The sequence below is a fragment of the Phalaenopsis equestris genome, unplaced genomic scaffold, assembly GCF_001263595.1.
Source record: "Phalaenopsis equestris unplaced genomic scaffold, ASM126359v1 Scaffold001189, whole genome shotgun sequence".
In the NCBI taxonomy this organism is placed as follows: Eukaryota; Viridiplantae; Streptophyta; class Magnoliopsida; order Asparagales; family Orchidaceae; genus Phalaenopsis; species Phalaenopsis equestris.
Window position 1 is genome coordinate 498,907 of NW_018165628.1, and position 22,122 is coordinate 521,028.

General features: G+C 29.6%; 1 protein-coding gene across 3 annotated transcripts in view; it reads left to right on the forward strand.

Annotated features, from left to right (window-relative positions):
- The window catches only part of LOC110033469 (chaperone protein DnaJ-like), a 104,892-nt gene that overhangs the window by 2,000 nt on the left and 80,770 nt on the right, over positions 1-22,122 (forward strand). For 2 of the 3 annotated variants that reach the window (XM_020737459.1, XM_020737460.1), the window contains exons 2-4: positions 3,220-3,288; positions 17,570-17,665; positions 17,784-17,911. In XM_020737459.1, the coding sequence (XP_020593118.1) occupies positions 3,220-3,288; positions 17,570-17,665; positions 17,784-17,911 (293 nt within the window). The remainder of the gene's footprint in view (positions 1-3,219; positions 3,289-17,569; positions 17,666-17,783; positions 17,912-22,122) is intronic. The other variant, XM_020737461.1, reaches the window with a different exon arrangement.

Consider the following 22,122-nt stretch of genomic DNA (forward strand, 5'->3'; position numbering starts at 1 on the left):
CTTCCTCCACTATACTCTTCCTCCACTCCTCAGGTTCTTTTTAATTTTTTAAAATGATATTAAAGAGTTTAGTAAGCCAAGAAACTCCCAAATCCTCTAAATATTTCCACATTTAAATTGGGATATCATCAAGTCCTACAAATTTTTCACCCTTTGTTTTCTTTAAAACCCCAACAACTTCTTTTTTACTAATGCGACAGTAAAAATGAATTGTTTTATTATTATTAACAAGATTAAGATCGCTAAGGCCAATCATATTTTCAGATATTTCATTAAAAAGTTTATCAAAATAACTCATATACCTATGTTGAACATCTTTATCTAAGTAAAACACTTTTTGATTTACATCTTTAATACACTTGAGTTAAATCTTAACTTTTCTTTTCTCTTTGTTTGACAAGTTTATACATATATTTTTCACCCTTCTTGGTGTCTAATATATTATAAAAGTCATTATAAGCAGCATTTTTAGCGTCACAGATAGTTCTTTTAGACTCTTTGCTGGCCGTTTAATATTTTTCCCAATTTTTTAAAAATTTATATTTAAACCAATTTTTATAGCATAACTTCTTATATTTTATTTTTACTTTTGATTCTCCAAGTACATATTTTGCCACTTCTTTAATAGTGTTTGTTATTTTATCCCACATAGCATTTGCTTCTTCACGAACAACCCAAATTTTAAAATATTCAATTTTACTCATAAAAATAATTTTATTTATGTCTTTTTGGTACCTCCATATAATTTTACGATGATGAATCATGGTATTATTTATTTTACAACTCTTCTTTTTAAAATCCAGAACTAATAATTGATGTTGGGTACTTAAAACCCTCACTCGGGATGACCTTACAATTTTTACAATCTCGATGATTTCTTCTTCTAATAAGAAAATAATCAATTTGTGCTTTATTAGATCCATTCTTAAAAGTGATAAGATGCTCATCTCTTTTCTTGAATAAAGTATTAGTAATAACAAAATCATACGTTAAAGCAAAATCTAATATGACTCTATCTCCTTCCTTAATTACTCCAAAACTGTAGCCACCACGAATTTTTCAGAAATCTTCTACACTATCGACATGTCCATTTAAAAGATGATGCAAAGACATTGGGAAAAAAAAATTAGTGCAGGATAATTTGTATAAAAGCTTAGAAACAAGCGCAGCAGAGTAGAGTAAGCGTCAGCACAAAACCATGGAGATGTAAGAATTGAGATGTGCCTGTAATAATATTTTAACGAACCTTCATAAGCTACACTAAAACAGTCTAAAAGGAGCTGCTCTATTGCAGAAGCCATATTTTTCCACACTTCTTTCCTTGCCATTCTTTGTTTTTCCTACCTGTAATACATAATACATCATATCGAACATCTAGCACCACTAATATACTAAGGCATCGGTTGTTACTCTATGCTCATTGATTTGTAAGTCTAGAACAAAATTGTGCCATCTGATAAGTCGAGTAGCATTACAAATACGCTGCATTGATGGTTTTCATCTAAAGAAAAAACATAGTTTTTGTATATAATCACAAGGTTTTGTTTCAAAAATTATTTCATATTTGCATTTCCACTTAGTATTATACTATTAAACTTTATGATAAGTGCTCAAAAAGACTTCAAATAGTTTCAGTAAGCACTATATTGCAATATTTTCTCTTGAAATTATTGTGTTAAGGCTAGCCATGACGCCTAGAAGCATGATGCTTTAAGTGGATATGGCCTCGAAAAGTTGGTTGAGGCAGATTTATGCTTATTTTTATGTATCTTAGTTTTTGAAAAAAAATAGCTGCTTGATTTTTTTTCTATTTAGCACCTGCCATTGTGTTTGTGATCATTATGTTTATTCTCTATCATTTGTGCGTTGATATAGACTTAAATTATAACATAGTTTGACTTGATAAAATTTTAAATTGATGCTTTACCTTGTTGATAAAAAACTGTCTATTGTCTACTCTTTAGTTACTGTAAAGGGATACTATGCCTCAAACATATTAGCCCAGATGTTATTTTTTAGGTGGTTATCAAATATTGATCACTTTATGCACATTCTGAAGACCTCATTCATACATTCAAAGAAATATTAATAACCTTGCTGTTCTTTAGGTTCGAACTCTAGTAGCAGCCTAACAGTGAATGTATGTCTCTTAATACTTACCTAATTAGCTCCATTCCTTCTCCTTTTTTAGGTCTTATGTCCACTATCTTCTTTGGTAGGTTGGTGAATTTTTGTCAGATCGCTGTTATATTTGAATTGAGGAAACTTGCAATCTTTACATTGCATGGTCGTCTTCTAGCCGGTCTTTTCAGTATTTTAATTTATGGTTTATTGTTTTTTTTTCCCTTTCTACATTAGGCATTTCATCTATATTTTGAATTTTTTTTCTCTCTAGTGACATAAAGTTTCAATATCCTTAATCTTGATTTTCCATATTATTTTTAGCTCAATGAACTATTTTCCCTATCAACCTACCGATTATAAGTATCATTTTTGGCGATAATGAGTTCTTTTTCTTTTTATTCTTTTGATATAACCACTCTGTTTTCAAAGAAATTCCAATTTTATCACTTTGACTAGAGGTTTGCTCAAGGTTCCTTTTTCCCTTACTGCTGAGATAGTTTTATCATGTGATTAAGTAAGGTTGTATTTGGAAACTTCATTATGCATTTGATTTCTGAAGAGGCCTGTATATAGGTTTAATAAATTATAAAGTAAAACATTATTTGGAGTTTGGACTTTTAACCACGATTGCGAGGGATGAAAATGTTAACTTTAGCTAGTCTATGAGAAAGATAAATTGGACTGGAAACAAGTTTCACACAGAACAAGATGACATTAGTGATCCCAAAATCGACATGGTTTTTATGAAAGCCTGTTTTCCAGCATTTACTTCCATAATCCTATCCATGTGACCCTTAGCTTACAATTTAATTTGAAATATTTCATTTTTCAATTAGTTTCTGGGTAGCTATCCCCCATTAGTAATTCTTTTTTCACTTTCTCACGCTTTTTGCTGAATGAAATTTGTCTGTTTTTCCCCTTGCTTATAATCATTTATGAATTTTGCTCTGCTTTTAGGGTTTGATATTACGTTTTAGTTCCATTGTCTCATATCGTGAAACATGAATGATATTGGCTAAAAAGTGAGTCATATAGACGTTACTATTTTCTGAGGTTTTTTGCATTTTTTAATTTGATTTTATTTTTTAATTCTAGTATCATCCAGATATGAATAAGAGCCCTGGCGCAGAAGAAAAATTTAAAGAGATTAGTGCGGCATATGAGGTACTTGATTCACTTCTCACTGTCTTCTCTGTCCTTAATTAATTAAAATTGTTCCCCTTTTCTCTTTCAAAGATTAAAATAATCATAAAATGTCAAAAAAACCTCTAAATTGAGTACAGTTTCCACAAGGTTTGCCATTTATGAAATTAGAACAATATGTAAAATTGAAAATAATTGAAATTATTAAAGAATATTTACTTAAATGTATGCCATGTCTATAGGTATGCATAAAAATATTACAAGTGTATGTATATGCATTCTATTTAACAAAATTACATATGAGATTGGTGAGCACGAACTTCACATTCAAACATGAAAAATTACTTGCAATTTACTTGAGTCTAGGAAATAAGGAAAACATTTATTGGTAAAATTGTTTTGTAATATGACTTCAAATACTGTTTTCTAGAATCAGTTCAATGTACACTTCTGTTAAGTGTAGTGTACAATAAACAATGAAAAACTGAAATAATTACTTAATGCAATTGTCAAGTAGCTCAATAATGATTTTTATCATAATTCCATGATTCAACATTAGAGTGAGCCTAGTTCATACTTGGTCGGACTTGCTTGCTATTATAGGAGGATATCCACATTGATGTCCTTGTGAAAGTGGCATAAGAAGACAAGTCATTGCCTACGCCAAAGCTTCATTACGTTGCCCAAATCATAAAAAGAGAACAAAAAATGATAGAAAAAAAGAAAAGAAAAAAGAACTAAAATATATATATATATATATATATAATGTTTATATATATATATATATATATATAAACATTATGCCATGCCATCCTTCAACAAGGAACCTATCTCTTTAAATGGAATGCCATGTTCTCCAATCTCACATCACCTCAGTTTGCCCCTCTTCCCCCCTTTTTTTATATATTTTTTTTCATCTTTTTTTCACCCAATTCTCTCTTTTGGTCCTTAACTCCAATGTTAGGTAAAAAAATGGAAAAGGGAGATGATGATTACTTGTTAAACTATCGTCGTGATTTTTTACGTATAGTGGTAATCATAACTTTAGCTTCCCCTCATCTTTATTCATTTATTGTTGTTCGCTTTGGTGCATCTGCTTGACTGCTTATGGGAGCGTGATATAATCAAAGGTGTTTATGTTACCCGTGCATGAATTTTGATGAATGGTGAGTATTGTTTCACTTAGATACTTCATAAATCACCTACAAAATTTTAGAGATGCTACTGAATGCCATTTGACTAGATGTTTCACCCAACCATATAATTGCATGAATTTTGCAGCACATTTTGGTTGGCCTGAATTGTTTTTGATACCCCCTTGCAGGTGTTGTTAGAGCATTGCGAATATTTTTGTGATGTGTCCAAATTTGGAGAAAAGTATTCCTCCGCATCAAAGGGCTAAGTGGAATTATTGTTGGATTTCTTATGGATTGTATTTGAACTAAAATGAAAAAAATAATTGAAATGTGCTATACAAAATTATCACAAACTCATTGCCAATGTTAGAGTGAAAAATGCTTTTACCGAATCACACAAAATGTGTTAAATGGGGTCAAGTATCAACCTCTCTGCACTATTATTTGTACTTAGAGCCCAAAAAATGACAAGGAATGGGAGATCTTGTTTTCTCATCTTCGTTCAAATTGCAGAAATGGTAATTCATACTAGTTCAAATATAACCCTTGCCAATGTATTGTCTAAATGAGCCATTAGTATGTTCTTATTGTTCATTTACTTGGAGATCGTCTACATTGTTCGGATGATCAAAAAAGGATGTATGATGTTTGGGTGATTAATCCAATCCCTTGGCCAACTAGATGATGCCATATTGTAGGTTTGATAATATGCATAAGTTTCTTTATAATTTTTTGGAATAAAAAATATATGGCCTAGAAAATTGTCCCAATGCATTGTTTTTAATTCCATAAGATATTAAAAATAAATAAAAAATTGCAAACATGTCCTAAGTTATTTCCAAGCTATTACAATTGAGTATAAGTTCAAAATCACCAATTTCCTTTTGTAAAATTTTTTTAAGTATCCATAATGTTACAAAACAATCTAAAATGTTATAGAAGCGGAGAATTAACATGATTTAGGGCTTCTTTTAATTGCAGTTGATTAGATTTAAGTGAGGTTCTTATTTTTTTTAGTAGACCTACTTATAGTGATAAAGAAGAATTTACCAAAACAATGATGATAACGAGGCTAAATGAATGTAGGTGCCTACGGTCTTACGGACTTGCTAATTTATCCAGGATTATAAGGTATGGTAAATTATAGGTACCATTTTCTATCTCAAACTAAGGTAATGAAAATAGATTTTGAGTTGGAATTTTAAGAACGCTCATATACAAATTTAGTTGCCAAAATGCTCTAGCTCACTATCCTAAAACATGATAAAATAAAATCTGGTAATGGAGTATCCCAGTAATAAGTATCTGTAAGGGTTGCCAAACCACAATGAATTTCGTGTCACTGGATCTCAAATACAAGTTGCAAATTTACAATGGAGTCAATCCAATTCCTAATTGGTGTTATGCACATGTTTTCTAGTGGTGTGATCACCTCCTATATCTAAAGACTTTTTTGGGAGTTGCTATTATGCAAGAATAATTCAAAGGCCTCAGCCAGCGTTATAATGGGTGCAATCATGTTCTATCCTAATTAGAAAACAAATACAATCAAATATTAGAAGGCATTATTTCTCATATATTATTGTGATGCAATTACTAAACATCATAACTGGAGGGCCCTGAATCATTGTTGCTTCCGTCAAGACAAATATATCTATGTGCTTTGACTTCCTTAATGATATTCACATTGAAACTAAGAATCTGAACATGCGCAAAAAAATAATAATAGAGACCGAAACATCTTAGTCCATGGCCATGGAGCTGCTCGCCTTCATGAATGATGGGCATACTTGAATGCAAGCAGAGAAAAAAGCAATGTCCTTGGATTATTTAGACCGAGATTTTTATTAGACTTTGAGCAATGGAACCGTTAATTTCCAAATTTATTGCCATCATCCCTCACCCAAAAAAAAAAAAATCTCCTTTGAGTATTGTTGTGACAATCCAAAACTAAAACAACACAACATTTCATACAAAGTGGGTATCCATTGTAATATGAGAATTAACCTTAGGTTGTTGCATTTATTTTTAATGTAATCTTTTTTATTGCATGGGGGGTAAGCCATGGGACATGTATATGAAGCTTTGAACCAGGAACATGAAATTTTTTGTAAGGGCAAAATTTTTGAATGGGGCTTTAATTGCTACTCAATGTATTTTGAAAATTCATTTCCGATGCTAATTGGGTTGGTGAGCCTTCAGAGCCCATAAAAATTATATTACAATTAGTTAATAGCTAGATGGGCTTTCCTCCTCATCAACCCTCATTTTCTATTAATTATATATTAAAAATGTCATATTTATAATTAGCATCGTGGGGATATGTGCATTATGCTTCCACAAATTTAGAGTTTGACTTGCATTTGATGTACATTGCTTTACTCTTATATCACAGGGAGTTTGTTTTCATGATTTGATTATCTTTAGTTTTATGGGAGGATATTTAATAATTGTTTGAGATCTACCTCAATTTCAATTAATTATTACTAAGGGGCTATTTGGTTGGGAGAAATTAGTGTGCACTGCAAGGGATTTTAGGAAATTGAGTATTTGATTTGAAGAATTACAAATACATGTAAAATAACAATGATTTTGAAATTTACACCTTAGTTTATTTTGGTTGATTTTAGTATTCATCAGTTTTGGCTGAATTCTAAATTTACATCATTCATTAATGTAAAATGTTATCGACTGCCCAGTTACTAGCCATAGCCTCCAGTCGCCGCCGACGCCGCAACCGATTTCTATTCGGAGCTCGTTACTTGTCGCCATCGACCACAATCACCGACCGCTGCTGGCCATAGCCGGCCATAGCCGCCGACTGTCACCCTCTCTCATTTCCGTATTTGCTAGTCACCACCATTTGTTGCCGGTCGACGCTGCCCACTGCCGCCAGTTGCTGTTGTCCATCCATTGGATGTCGCTTGCCACCCGCTACCCAACAATAATACCTTATATATTTTGAAATACATTGTTTTCAATCTACTTCAAAAAAAAAAAATATTTATATTTATTTTACAGTGAACTAAAGAACTCCAAAATATTTCAAATAAATTATTCTACTTCTGCATTACATTTATTTTTCACTATTAACTTTTGAACAAACCAAACAACATCTAAGAAGTTTTATTTATTTTGGCTAGAGCAATCTAAATTCACATACATAAAGTCGTGTTTTAGTGGTTGATGAAAAATGTTTTTAGTCCCATGAGACCTATAGCTCATTATTTTGATTTTGATAATAATGAATGTATGATAACGATATGTAGACATCAACCTACCTGATGATTACAACTATTGTGGAATCAGCTCCAATGGATCAAGTTAATTATAACAGAGCAAGAAAATCATGTCTTAAGGCCACTACAACGAAAACAATAAGCCTTTATCCCACTAAGTGGGGTCGACTACCGGTGCGTTTGACATTTGGGGTGGTGTTGCGGTGCTGCATCACAGTTTTTTTTGTTTGGTAAAATTGTTTTTTGCTTGTACTCTCAAAAAATTGCAGTTGAAAGTTATTTTTTCTCACCAGACTTGACTAACTACAGTGACTGCTAGAAAGCTGTGGTCTGAATTTTTCATTTTTTTTTGTAATAGCTATCGCAGCTTTCTCAATAGTAGTTTCTCCTTCGGCAGCTTGACACTTGCTTCTTCAAATAGTTACAGCTGCCCCAAACAAACCCTACTTGAATCATCAGATGATAGGCATTTAATGTGACCAAACCATCAAAGACGACTCTATCTATTCTTGTCCGTCACTAGAGCAACGCCAACCATATCATGAATATATCCATTTCACATTTTGTCTCGAAGTGTTAAACCACTCATCCGCTCGAGCATTCTCATCTTAACGACAGTTAACTTTATTTTATGCTTCTCTTTTAAAGGCTAACATTCTGCGCCATAGAGCATTGCAGGTCTCACCTCCATCTTATAAAGTTTTCTTTTCAGTCTAAGAGGTACTGTTCTATCACACAATAGGCTCGAAATATTCCTCCACTTCAATCAACTTGAATTCTACTAATAACTTCCCCATCCATATCACCATCACTTTGAATAATAGACCCAAGATATCTAATTAATCACACATTTTAATGATTTTTTTTCATCCATAGTTAGAACTCTTCCACTAGAGCTTCTACTAATAAAATTACATTTCATGTATTCAGTTTTAGATCTACTCAAATGAAGGTCTTTAGACTCCAATGTAGACCTCCATAAGTCCGGTTTTTCCTGAACTCTTTCTCTAGTCTTGTCCACAAGTAGTGTATCATCAGCTAGCAACATACACCGAGGTACATCCTCCAGTAAATGTTCGGAAAGAGCATCTATAACTAAAGCAAAAAGATATGTGCTTAACGCTGATCCTTGATGTAATCTTGCTGAAATAGAGAAATATTTGGTCAATCCTCCTGTTTGAACACAAGCAATAACTCTAGTATACATATCTTTAATGACTTGAATATAAGTCATATCAACACCTTTCTTCTCTAGAACTCTCGAAAAAACTTCACCTGGAACTTTATTGTAAGCTTTTCCAAATCAATAAAATTCATATATAGATCCTTCTTATTCTCTCTATAGTTGCTTATCAAACCTCACAATAAATGTATAGCTTTAATAATGGACCTGCCCGACGAAAATCCAAACTAATTGTGAGAAATCTTTATATCACGTCTTAACCTATGTTTAATTACCTTCTCCCATAATACTAAATTATGACACATCAACTTAATTCCTCTATAATTTGCATACTCTTGTGCATCCCCTTTATTCTTAAAAATAGGGACTAAAATACTCTTCCTCCACTCCTCAGACATATTGGTTTTTAAAATAATATTAAAGAGTTTAGAAAGCCAAGAAACTCTTAAATCTTCTAAATAAATCCACACTCAATTGATATATCATAAGATCCTTATTTTTCAACCTTGGTTTTCTTTAAAACCTCATCAACTTTTTTTTTACTAATGTGATGATAAAAATAAAACTTTTATTATTATTAATGATATTAAGATCACCAAAGTCTATTGTATTTTCATAAGCTTCATTGAAAAGTTTATCAAAATAGCTCACCCACCTTTGTTGAATATCTTTCTTTAAGAAAGACAATTTTTGATTTTCATCTTTAGTACACTTTACTTGAATTAAATCTTTACTTTCATTTTATTTTGGCTAATTTATACATATATATTTTCACCCACTTTAATATCTATTATTTTATAAAGATCACTAGAAGCAGAATTTTAGTGTCACAAATTGTTCTCTTAGACTCCTTGTGAGCCACCTTAAATTTTTCTCAATTCTATAAGTTTTTTTTATTCAAACCAACTTTTATAACACAACTTCTTATATTTTATGTTTTCTTTCAATTATTATTTCACCACTAACTATTTTTATTTATAAAAACTTTTCTCTGTGATTCTCTAAGTACATATTTTACGACTTGTTTAATAATGCTTCTTACTTTATCTCATATAGAATTCGCTTATTCATGAATTTCTCAAAACTTGTAATCTTGCAGTTTACTGATAAAAATAATTTTATTTGTGTCTTTTAAATGCCAACATCTAATTCTTTGACAACATTTTATTGTATTTTTTATCTTACAATTTTTTATCATAAGAAAACGATTAATTTGCATTTTATTAGAGCCATGCTTGTAATTAATAATATGTTAGTTTGTTTTCTTAATTAAAATATTATAATAACAAATCACACGCTAAAACAAAATTTAATATAATTTTAACTTTTTCATTAATCACTCCAAAGCCGTAATCACTATGAATTTTTCTAAAATCTTTCACCACTTTACCAACATATTCATTTATATTTCTTCCAATAAAAGTTTTTTCTTCAAGAGCTATCATTTGTATTAGTTCTTCTAGGTTATTCCAAATTTTTCTTTTGAAATTATATTTAAGCCTACTTGAGCATAAACGCTTGTAACATTAAAAATTTTAGTATCAACAACAATCTTTAGGTCTATAATTTTATTAATTTTTACAATATTATTTTTCAAACTTTTATTTATAATTACACTTATAACATTTCTCGTGTGACTTCTACCAGAATACCAAAGTTTAAAACCTAATCTATCTTCTTAGCTTGTTCTCCAACCTATTTAATTTTTTGAATACATATGATATTTATGTTTCTATAAACAATAATATTAACTAATTCCATTAATTTACTTTTGAGAGTGTATATATTCCAATATCATATTTTAATATTTGTTTCATGGACAAACTTCTTTACCAGCATCCGTCGGTAGTGTGAGAATACTTGCTTATTTGACACTGCACCTTAGTGCCAGTGTAGCGGTTCTTTCACACTTTTCACTGTATTAAGACCTTACAGTGCGTCGCTTTTAGGGGACACAAGGATTTAAAAGATTTATTTCATGATTTTCTGACAAATTTTAAGTTAGTTGTTGACTACCTAGCATAACTTTTCACTTTTCACATCCGGGGCGTGGGACTTGACGATGACAATGCCTTATTTTTTTAAAACTATCATAAGATATTTTCATGCATATGCCTTACCAAATAACTCACATAAAATAAGTTCGCTTGTAAATTTTAAATTTATACTTTTATGAAAATAATTTTTATTTTCCAAGTATTTTTAAAATTTTAATTGCATAAATTCTTGTAAAAATTGACCTTTTTTATTTATTATATATATATATATATATATATATATTAATTCATGCAATATTAATTAAATTTGTGATTACTAATTATATCACTTTACATAATTTTTTAACCTTAATTTCAACTTTATTAATTTTAAGTAATATTTTGAATTAATTTCATAGAATGATTTAGATTTACGTAATTATTTCATGCATACTTATTATTATGGCAATATATGGTTTATTATAGATTATATTTGTTTGCCTTAAGATAAATTACTTAAATGGCTGGTGTTAAATAATTTATTTGGCCAAAATTTTTTTCGTTATAATTTTTGTATTTTTATTATTCATTTGCATTTTTCATTTAATTGTAATACTATTTTTTTATATTGTGTTATTTTAACTTTATATATATGTATATATATATATATATATATATATCTGTATGTGTGTGTGGGTGGGTGGATGGATGGGCGTGGAGATTAATTAATTTTAAATTAAATACACGTGCTTTCACACACATATACTTAATTAATTAATATATCAAAACCTTCAGAAAATATTTTTGGCTGTTTCATGCAGGCCAGAAATGATCATGCGGTCCAAATTTTAATGTGGGAATTTTCTCTAATTGTTAGCTTGATTCAAATTAATTTTTAATTCAAATAATAATTCTTTTTATTAGTTTATTTCCTACTTTACTAAATTTTTTTGTTTTTTGAAAACAATTAAAAGTAGCCCAATTCCCTGCCCAGAAATTTTTAATGCTGTTTGCTGCAGTTTTTTTCCCTCTAATTAACCTTTTATGGCAGTTCATTGCATGGCAAAATAATTTAAAAAACCTTTCTTCTTCCATTAATTTCCATGCTAAATCCAAAATTCTCTTTCCTCTTCCAAAATGATTTAAGCAATCTCTTTCATTATTTGTTCGGAGTTTTCTTTTTTAAAATCTTGAAGAATATTGGTGAGAATTATATCTATCATGTAGAATGGTATTTTTCTAGAGTTTCTATGCAAGATTTATTGCAATCATTTTTATCTAATTTTTATCTTTGTTAACAAAATAGTTTGATTTAAAATTTAGTTGTCTTGATTTAAGTTTATTCATATTTTAATATAGATTTATTTATTCTTATGATCTATATTTATATTTTATTGTGATTTAAATTTACTTTACATCTTATTGTAATTATTTCAATTTGCGTTACATTGTGACCTTGACTTACATTTTGTTGTGATTTAAATTTATATATTATTAAACTTACTCCTTGCTATAATTTAAATTTTTGTGTCATTGTGGTTTTAAATTTTTAAGTTAGTGTGATTTTAAATATCATTTTGTCATAATTTGAAAATTTATTTTATAGTGATCAAATATTGAATAGTATAATTTCAAAATTTCATATTAGGAATTAGAGACATCATTGAAAAGTAAAGTTTTATTTTTCTAAAAATCATAAACTTAGTCATATTTTAATATAGATTTATTTATTATTATGATCTATATTTATATTTTATTGTGATTTAAATTTACATCTTATTGTAATTCCAATTTGCATTACATTGTGACCTTGATGTACATTTTGTTGTGATTTAAATTTATTTATTATTATAATTTAAACTTACTCCTTGCTATAATTTAAATTTTCGTGTCATTGTGGTTTTAAATTTATAAGTTAGTGTGATTTTAAAATATCATGTTGTCATAATACTTGAATCTTACTATTAACATTCTCATCTATATCACCATTGCTTTGAACAAAAAACCCGAGATATCTAAATCTTTCACACCTTTTAATAATTTGATTACCCAAAGTTACACTTCTATCACTAGAGCTAATCACTAGAGCTACTACATCACTAGAGCTACTACTACTAAAATTACATTCCATGTATGCAGTTTTAGCTTTTCTCAATGCAGTTTTAGCTCCTACTATTAACATTCTAGAGCTACTACTATATCACCATTGCTTTGAACAAAAAATCCGAGATATCTAAATCTTTCACACCTTTTAATAATTTAATTACCCAAAGATACTTCTATCACTAGAGCTACTACTACTAAAATTACATTCCATGTATGCAGTTTTAACTCTTCTCAAATGAAGGCTTTTAGACTCCAATGTAGACCTCCATAATTCAAGTTTTTCTTGGGCTTTTTCTCTCGTCTTATCCAAGAGAAGGATATCATCAGCAAAAAGCATATACCAAGGTACATCCTCCTGTAAATGTCCAGTAAGACCATCTGTAACTAAAGAAAAAAAGATATGGGCTTAAAGCCGATCCCTGATGTAATACAACAGAAATAGGAAAATATTTGGTCAATCCTCCTTCAGTTCGAACACAAGTAACAACTCTGGTATACATGTCTTTAATGACTCGAATATAAGTCATATCAACACCTATCTTCTTAAGAACGCTCCAAGGGACTTCTCTTGTAACCTTATCATAAGCTTTTTCTAAATCAATAAAAATCAAACCTCTCAATAAATGTATAGCTTCCATGGTAGACCTACCCGACATAAAACCAAATTGATTATGAGAAATCTTTGTAATACGTTTTAACCTATGTTCAATTATCCTCTCCCACAATTTTAAAGTATGCACATCAACTTAATTCCTCTATAATTTGCACATTTTTGTGCATCCCTTTTATTCTTAAAAATGGGGACCAACATACTCATCCTCCACTGCTCAAGCATTTTTTAAATTTTTTAAAATGATATTAAAGAGCTTAATATCCAAGAAACTCCCAAATCTTTCCAAAGTTCGATTGGGATATCATCAGACCCTACAAACTTTCCACCCTTGGTTTTCTTTAAAGCCTTCTCAATTTCTTTTTTGCTAATGCGACGGGCTAATGCGACGGTAAAAATTTCTTTTTTGCTAATGCGACGGTAAAAATGAAACATTTTATTATTATTAACGATATTAAGATCACTAAGGTCAGAAACTTCATCAGAAACTTCATTAAAAAGTTTATTAAAATAACTCACTCACCTTTGTTGAATATCTTTTTCTATGAAAAATATTATTTGATTTTCATCTTTAATAGACTTGGTAAAATATTTACTTTTCTTTTCTCTTAGTATTTTTCACCCTCCTTAGTATCTAATATATCATAAAAATCACTAAAAACAAAATTTTTCGCGTCACAGATTGCTCTTTTAGACTTCTTACGAGTCGTTTGATAATTTTCCCATTTATCTAAGTTTTTACAATTAAACCTATTTTTATAACATAACTTTTTATATTTTATCTTTTCTTGCACATTATTATTCCATCACAAATTATTTTTATTTATAGAATTTTTTTTTGATTCTCTAACTACATCTTTTGCTACTTGTTTAATAGTGTTTGTTACTTCATCCCACATAGAATTTGCTTCATGAAAATCCAAATTTTGAAATCTCTAATTTTACTCATAAAATAATTTTATTTATCTTTTAGGTTACTCCATTTAATTTTACAATGATGAGTCCAAACATTCTTAATTTTACAGTTCTTCACTTTAAAATCTAAAACTAATAATTGATGTTGGGTACTTAAATCCTCACTTGGAATGATCTAACAATCTTTACGATTTCGACGATCTCTTATTCTCACAAGAAAATAATCAATTTGGGTTTTATTAGATCCGTTCTTATAAGTAATAAGACACTCTTCTCTTTTCTTAAATAAAGTATTAGTAATAACAAAATTATACGCTAAAACAAATTTTAAAATAGATCTACCTTCTTCATTAGTCACTCCAAAACCATTGCCACTATTACTATTTTTGAAATCTACCACTCTACCGACATGACCATTCAAATCTCCTCCAATAAAAATTCTTTCTACAAGAGGTATCATTTGTATTAAGTCTTCCAAATCATTTCAAAATTTACAAATCATTTCAAAATTTAATTTCAAAATTTAAATTTATTCTCTATATTTGGACGTACGTGAGGAGCTAAAATTAAAAATCTTAGTATCAATAATAATCTTAAGAACAACTAACTTTTACAACATTATATTTCAAACTCTTATCTATAAATACACCCACATTATTTCTAGTGCAATTCTTACCAGAATACCAAAGTTTAAAGCCTAAGTTATCAATCTCGTTAGACTTTTTTTTCACCCATTTAATTTCTTGAATACATAAGGTATTAATCTTTCTATGAAACATAATATCAACTAATTCAATTAATTTACTATTGAGAATACCTATATTCCATGATCATATCTAAATTTTAGTTTCACTAGTTTTATATGCTAACTTCTTTTCCCGCATCCGTCTGTATTGTGAAAACCTTTGCTTATTTGATACTATCTAGGCGTCAGTGTAGTGACCCTTGCATAATTTTCACTATATACAGGCCATACAGTACGTCGCTTCTAGGGGACGCCTTAGCACTTACACAAAGATCAAAAGAATTCATGTTATGATTATTTTGACAAGTTTTATGCTGGCTGTCGACTATCTAACACAACCCTCCACTTTTCACATCCGGGCGTGGGATCGGCAATGAAAGTGTTTAAGACATTATATTTTCGAATAATATTATAAATAAAAAAATTTAAGACATTATATTTTCTCTTTTCTTAAATTTAAATATCTTATTTTTGGTCATTCGATCAAAATTAAAATCCTAAAATTGAATAATATTTGAGCTGGCTGGTTCTTTAAAAATCAGTTGGGTTTAACCTCAGTTTTGACCGGTTCAATTCTGGTTTTATTCAAAAGCAGTTCTAAACTTGGACCGTACCGATTGAATGACCGGTTTATGGTTGAATTAGCGGGTCCGGTCCTCTGGTTTTTAAAACCATGGTATTTTTTAAGAATTAATAAAATTGAAATTTAGATTGAAAGTAAATTATGTAATGTGATATAGTTAATTATTATAATTAATATTGTTTTAATTAGAAAATAAAAAAATATATACAACTAAAATTTTATGCATTAATTTATGAAAATAAAATTTTAATAGTTTTTAGATAATGAAAATTAAAATTTACAAGTGAGCCTATTCATATGAGCTAATTGTTTTAGTACACCGCAATAGATTGTTCTCAAGACATGTTTCCCTAGCTTTATTGTACATAACTTATTTGGGGTTGTTCCGCATTAGTTGTAATTATGAGAAAAGTGTATGCATCTGTAATCTGTGCTATATTTCATTTTTGCATGAAACACTAAAAAATATATTAAAATATCTTGTCATTGTTTGTTATTATCAAAATCAAAGTGATGAGTCGTCATGTCCATGGGACAATCTCTATTTTTTTTTTTAATGTTGACAAACCTATGTTGGTAATTGGTGTTGATGAAGTTTCAAAATTATTCTCCATCGCACTTTTGAATTATATTAATTTTTTTTAAAAAATATTATAATGATATCATTTACTAATGCAATTATTAAAAGCTGCCGCTATATTTTCTCTTAATCTATGCATGTGAAAGTAAATGTAAAAAAACAAATTATATATTTTTACCTTTTTTGCAACATCAAGAAGAGCTACATAAAACAAAAAAATATGAGGCTGAAATAAAAAAACATATGATTTTAAAGATGATGATCTAGTATGCCTTGCGTATACCTCAAAGTAAAAAATGTATTTAAGGTAAAGTTGTTGTAAAATAACAACAATTTGTAGATCAATACTAATTGATTTAATTTTAACGTCACTTTTATGTGCATGATCTCTAGTAAACGATGTCTAATCTCAATATGCTTGGTTCCTGAGCGTTGAATTGAATTTATAGTTTAGTTGATAATTACTAGTGCTGTTTCACTTAACTGGAATATGTTATAATATAATTCCTTAAATCTTTTAGCTGTTGTTTAACCAAAAAATTTAAGTAATTTCTTCTTCATATTTTATTTTTAGTTTACTAGTGCAACTAATTTTTTTTTTTTTCAAATTTAACACAATTGAAACTTTAGCTGTGATGATTAATATAATCGTTGCTTGTTAACTTCACATGGTTTAAATTTTTGGCTCAGATTTATTTGCTTATTACATTGTCATTGAGTTTTAATTCTTTTATTCATTCTTTGCTTTTTAGAAAATAAGTTTTTGGCTTATTTAGGGGTTTGTGTCGTAAGAATCCGGATATCTTATGTGTGATCTATCTTTATGACATCATTTTAATCGCACCTGTAAAATTCCAATCCTGAATTATCTTGCAACAATATAACGTAACATGTAGAATTGTTTCTTAATTAGATTTAAAAATAAAAATAGTGATGAGTAGGAAGTTGGTGCTACCGACCTTAAGGTTAGAGTTGTAAGGCACTTCTTGCTGACCACTTTAAAGCATCACTCTTAGATTCGAACTTTTAAAGCACTGAGCAGAGATGGCACCATCAGTTCACACAATTGAGGACAATCTGAGTTGCTTTTTTCCCCCAATTGTATTGGAAATTTGATTAATGCTTTGTTGGTTTAGGAGCTTCGTCCTTGTCACCAAAAGCACGGTTTGTTACGGTTCTTTGATTTACATTTTTGTCCTTGGCCAGATAAAGATAAATTCCTTGTATAGGTGCTATCAGATGAAGAGAAACGATTATTGTATGATCAATTTGGCGAGGCTGGTCTGCAGGGAGATTATTCTGGAGCAAATGCTGGCCCACAAGGGGTAAAAATATTTGTTACTTCTTTCTTATTTTCCCCTTAATTTTCTGTAATCATGATGCTGACCATGTTTATTATGATAAAATAATTTGACTTATTACTGTCATCTTTCAAAATGTTAGATCGACCCTTTTGAAGTCTTTAATGCTTTCTTTGGCCAATCAAATGGGCTTTTTGGAGATGATAAGGACGATCCTATGGGAATCAGCTTTAACTCGAGGTTTAAGCAAAGAATGGGACTTGATAGTCGGTAACTCTCACATTCTTTAATGCAAGTTATTTGTGCCATTCAGAAAATGAAGATTTTTGAACTTTCGTAATGATCTTCTAAAACTTTTGAAGTGGAAGGCCATTACTGTGTTGTATTGTGAAAGTGTTTTGTACTCTTCTTGTTGATGCTTTTTGTTGATGGCAAGGATTGGTAAATTTTTTATTGTGATGTTAACATTTTAAAGAAGATTGCTATAAACTGCCTATGCTACTTACCCAACAAGTAAAGTTCCAAAATACTCCCCGACTATTTACTTAGGGACGTTTTAGTTTCAGAGTTTTATAAAAGTGTTCCAATAGTCCCCGTCTATTTTAAAAGTGAGCTTTAATAATCCCGTATGGGGACTTTTTCAGACCCAATATAAAAAGTATGGGGACTATTTTGATATTTCTATAAACTCTAGGGGACTAAAATGGCCCCATACAAATTGTTCGAGACTATTTTGGCACTTTGCTCCTTGGACACTCATATCTTAGTGGTACATGTACCCCTGCCACACAAATCCTTTTATTGTCACCTCAAAAAGCATGGTAAGAACAACTGATTCTTCTCTTATTGATTTATAGTTATAGATACATGTTAATATGTGTGTACTATTTTATGAAAAAGAGATGGAAACTAACTTACTTTAATACGTGATGTATATATATGACATTACAGCCATTGTAAAAAATTACATTTAATTGTAACAACTTCCTTAATTACTATTTGCACATAATATGCAAGGTTATTTAAATTAGTTTATACAGGCCTTGTACATGGATATGATGTTGGTACCCTAAAACTTCTTGTGGCATTTGAGACATCCAATTTATTTAAACACTCCCGCTCAAGCTGTTGAATGGTTTTTTTTTGCTCTCTACTTTGATACAATTATTTGAAACTCCCCTATAAGGCTGTCAAAAAGCTTGTGTTTGAATCGTTAAATAACTCATGTTTGATTTATTCTTTAAGCAAGCGAGTCAAACTTGAATAATTTTTTGAGCTCGATTTTTAAATGAGTTGAACACAAACAAAAGTTCGTTTGTTCGTGCTTGACTCGTTTTGGCTCGAAATAAATAATATATAAAACTTAAATTAGTGATATATTTGATATGATATCAAAGATTGATTTATATAAATATAAAAAATAAAATTTAGATTTACAAAATGTAAATACATAAGTATTGGGTGGTATGCATGTAAATGCCCCATCTTAAACAAAAGAAAAAAATAGAAGTTGGATATATAAATGAATGAGAATTGATGAGATGTTATCTATGTAAATGGATACAAACTTTCTCCCAAAACTTCAGTTGATGGCCGCTTGGCCACGACCCAGTGGCCATGCTGTTGCGGTGTTCCTTATGTTAATACATAAAAAATTCGTGGTACATATGTAATCTCACCCGTCAGTGGCCTGGGACCTCTTAGTTTTGTCTCTTCATTAACATAAAAAATTCGTGGTACATATGTAATCTCACCCGTCAGTGGCCTGGGACCTCTTAGTTGTCTCTTCATTAAGAATCTACTATAAATGTAAAAACGAAAGGGAGGAAATCGGAAAATTTTAGCTTTTGCGTAATTTAGCGTTTGTAAAATCTGCTAAGAAAAAAATTTATATATTTTTTTGTTCTTTTGAAAATTTTAATATTAAAAAATAATTTTTGAAATTTAACTCGAGCCGAAAATGGAGCTTGAACACGGGGCTTGATTCGAACACGTGCTTGATTCGATAAAATAAGTTTGCTTCGAGCGGAACACGAATAGGCTATTTATGAGCTATTTCGAACATGAGCCGCTCACGAACAAAATTTTTTTCAAATGACCAAATACATTCTTGGGCTTTTGCTCAAGTTCTGCTCATTTACACCCCTGCTCCCCATTGCTTGGTCCATTGGTAACCACTTTTGTAAGGTTTGAATCACAAGATTTGAAAGATGCACAAAAAAAGTCACTATCTAGATTTTCTTTAATGGAGTGTCAATTTATCTCTATATGCTTTGTTTGATTATGCTGCACTGAATTATGAGCTATGACGATTGCAAACTTGTAATCACAATAAAAATTTTATCAGGATATCCCATTAAATATTCAGATCCGCCTAAGCTATTTTTTGCACAATAGTTTGCAAATACCTGAAGCCACTTGAAACAATCTTTGTTTTTTTATTTCAACCATATTTCAAGGTTTCCTAAGAAAAAGCAATATATTGAAGTTGATCTCCTTTTGAGAGTTATATATGCCTCAAGTATTAGGCATATGTTTCTCTCAAATGAAGTTCTTTTCTATTGCTGTATCTACTTATTTCAAGCTAGTGTTCTCAATTTTTTAGGTGGTTGGTGCTATATTTTTGTGGAGAGATGATGATTCTTTGCTTGAAGTGCGTGAATGCAATCCTTAGGAAGTACTTTGATTTTCTTAGCTCTTTAGTCTCAAATCCTTAGGCTAAACATTGTCATAAAATTTATTTTTCTCTTCATCATTCATAATTACATTTATATCATCAGCATACACAAAAATTGTAACTCCTTCTTAAGTTTTACCATTTAATGTATAATGCATGATAGTTATTTTGTTTGTACCCTATGGTTAGCTTCTCCATTGCAAATCTTTCAAATAATATACTTGGAGACTAATTTAACCCATACAAGGTATTCTTCAATTGACATACTTGATTAGTAGCAAAATTTATTCTAAACCTTATAGGATTTTTGTATAAATCTTTTCCTTGAGATTTGAATGAAGGTGTTAATTTTTGTCATCATCAAATTACTATAATTCATAGATGCTAAAGACAATAAAACTCTTATAATATCCATCTAGGTAATCCGAGCTGACATATTTAAATTACCTACGTCTTATTTTTGAGTAGTATATTATGCTCCTCTGTAATATTCTTTGATGAGGGTCATTCTAATATTGCTTTCATTTTATGAGGATACATTGAAGCTTTTTCACCATTCATTATGTGCCCAAAAAATGACATTTTGAAAATTTTCGAACCAACTAATTGTTCCACAATATTTAATTCTTTTAAATGTTCAACATGATTTTTATCAGTTTTATAATATCATAAAATGTTTTTAATGAACATAATCACAAACTAATTTATATTTGGCTTGAAATTTTGATTTATTAAACCAGTATAAATTATAGTAGCCTTTATTAAACCAAAAGACATTTTTAGGAAATTATAATAGCCATATTTCCAAAAGTTTTCTCGATTATATGTGTTTACTTAACTCTAAGTTTATAATATATTCTTCTCAAATAAATTCTAGAAAACATAGTAGCACATTCTAATTGATCAATTAAAGCATTAATCTATGGTGATGAATATTTGTTCTTATTAGTTACTTTATTGAACTTTTTATAATTGATCCACATCATCTTTGATCCATCGTTTTTAACAAAGAACACAGGTGCACTCCAAGCTGAATTACTTTTTTTTTAGTAAATCCTTTATCAATCAATATTTGCAATTAATATTTAAATCCTTGCAATTCTTTAAGAGCACTTTTATAAGGAGAACTAAATATTGCTGATACCAATTCAACTTCTCTTTCAAGTGGCAGCCAGATAATTCCTCCAAAAACACATCAAATAATTATGCTATAACTAGAATATTATTTATTTTGAAACATATTTATTCATTGCCTTTTTCGTTGACAAGAACACTGATCCATCACTTCTCGTCTATTGAACAATCTTTACTGCGCTAAAGAAGACATTACATTCTTATTGCAAGAAAAATACAATGGTTTTTCATCAGGCAATTCAAATTTAATTCTTTTCTTCCAATATTTAATTGTAGCTAAGTGTATAGCTAATTCAAAAAAAAAAAAAAAACTTGATACGTATTGAATTCATTATGTTTTCAATTCTTTTCCTTTAATATCAACTTTCACAAAACATTTCTATTTGTGTACATATTATCTCGAAATATGAACATAACACTATTTTGGTACAAAACATATAATCTTAACTGATAAATTGGCAGCAAACTCTTAACAAATAAACAAATTTGAAGCACCATAATTAAATAGGACTATACCAAATTAACTGAAAAATTAAAAGTATATTTGCAACCAATTCTTCTGTTTATTTAGTCCCTCATGGTGTGATGGCAAGAAGCTCTTGTTTTTATTGGTTTGTTGTTCTTTGTTTTAATGTTTATTTTTTCACACATATATAATTTTCCATGAAAT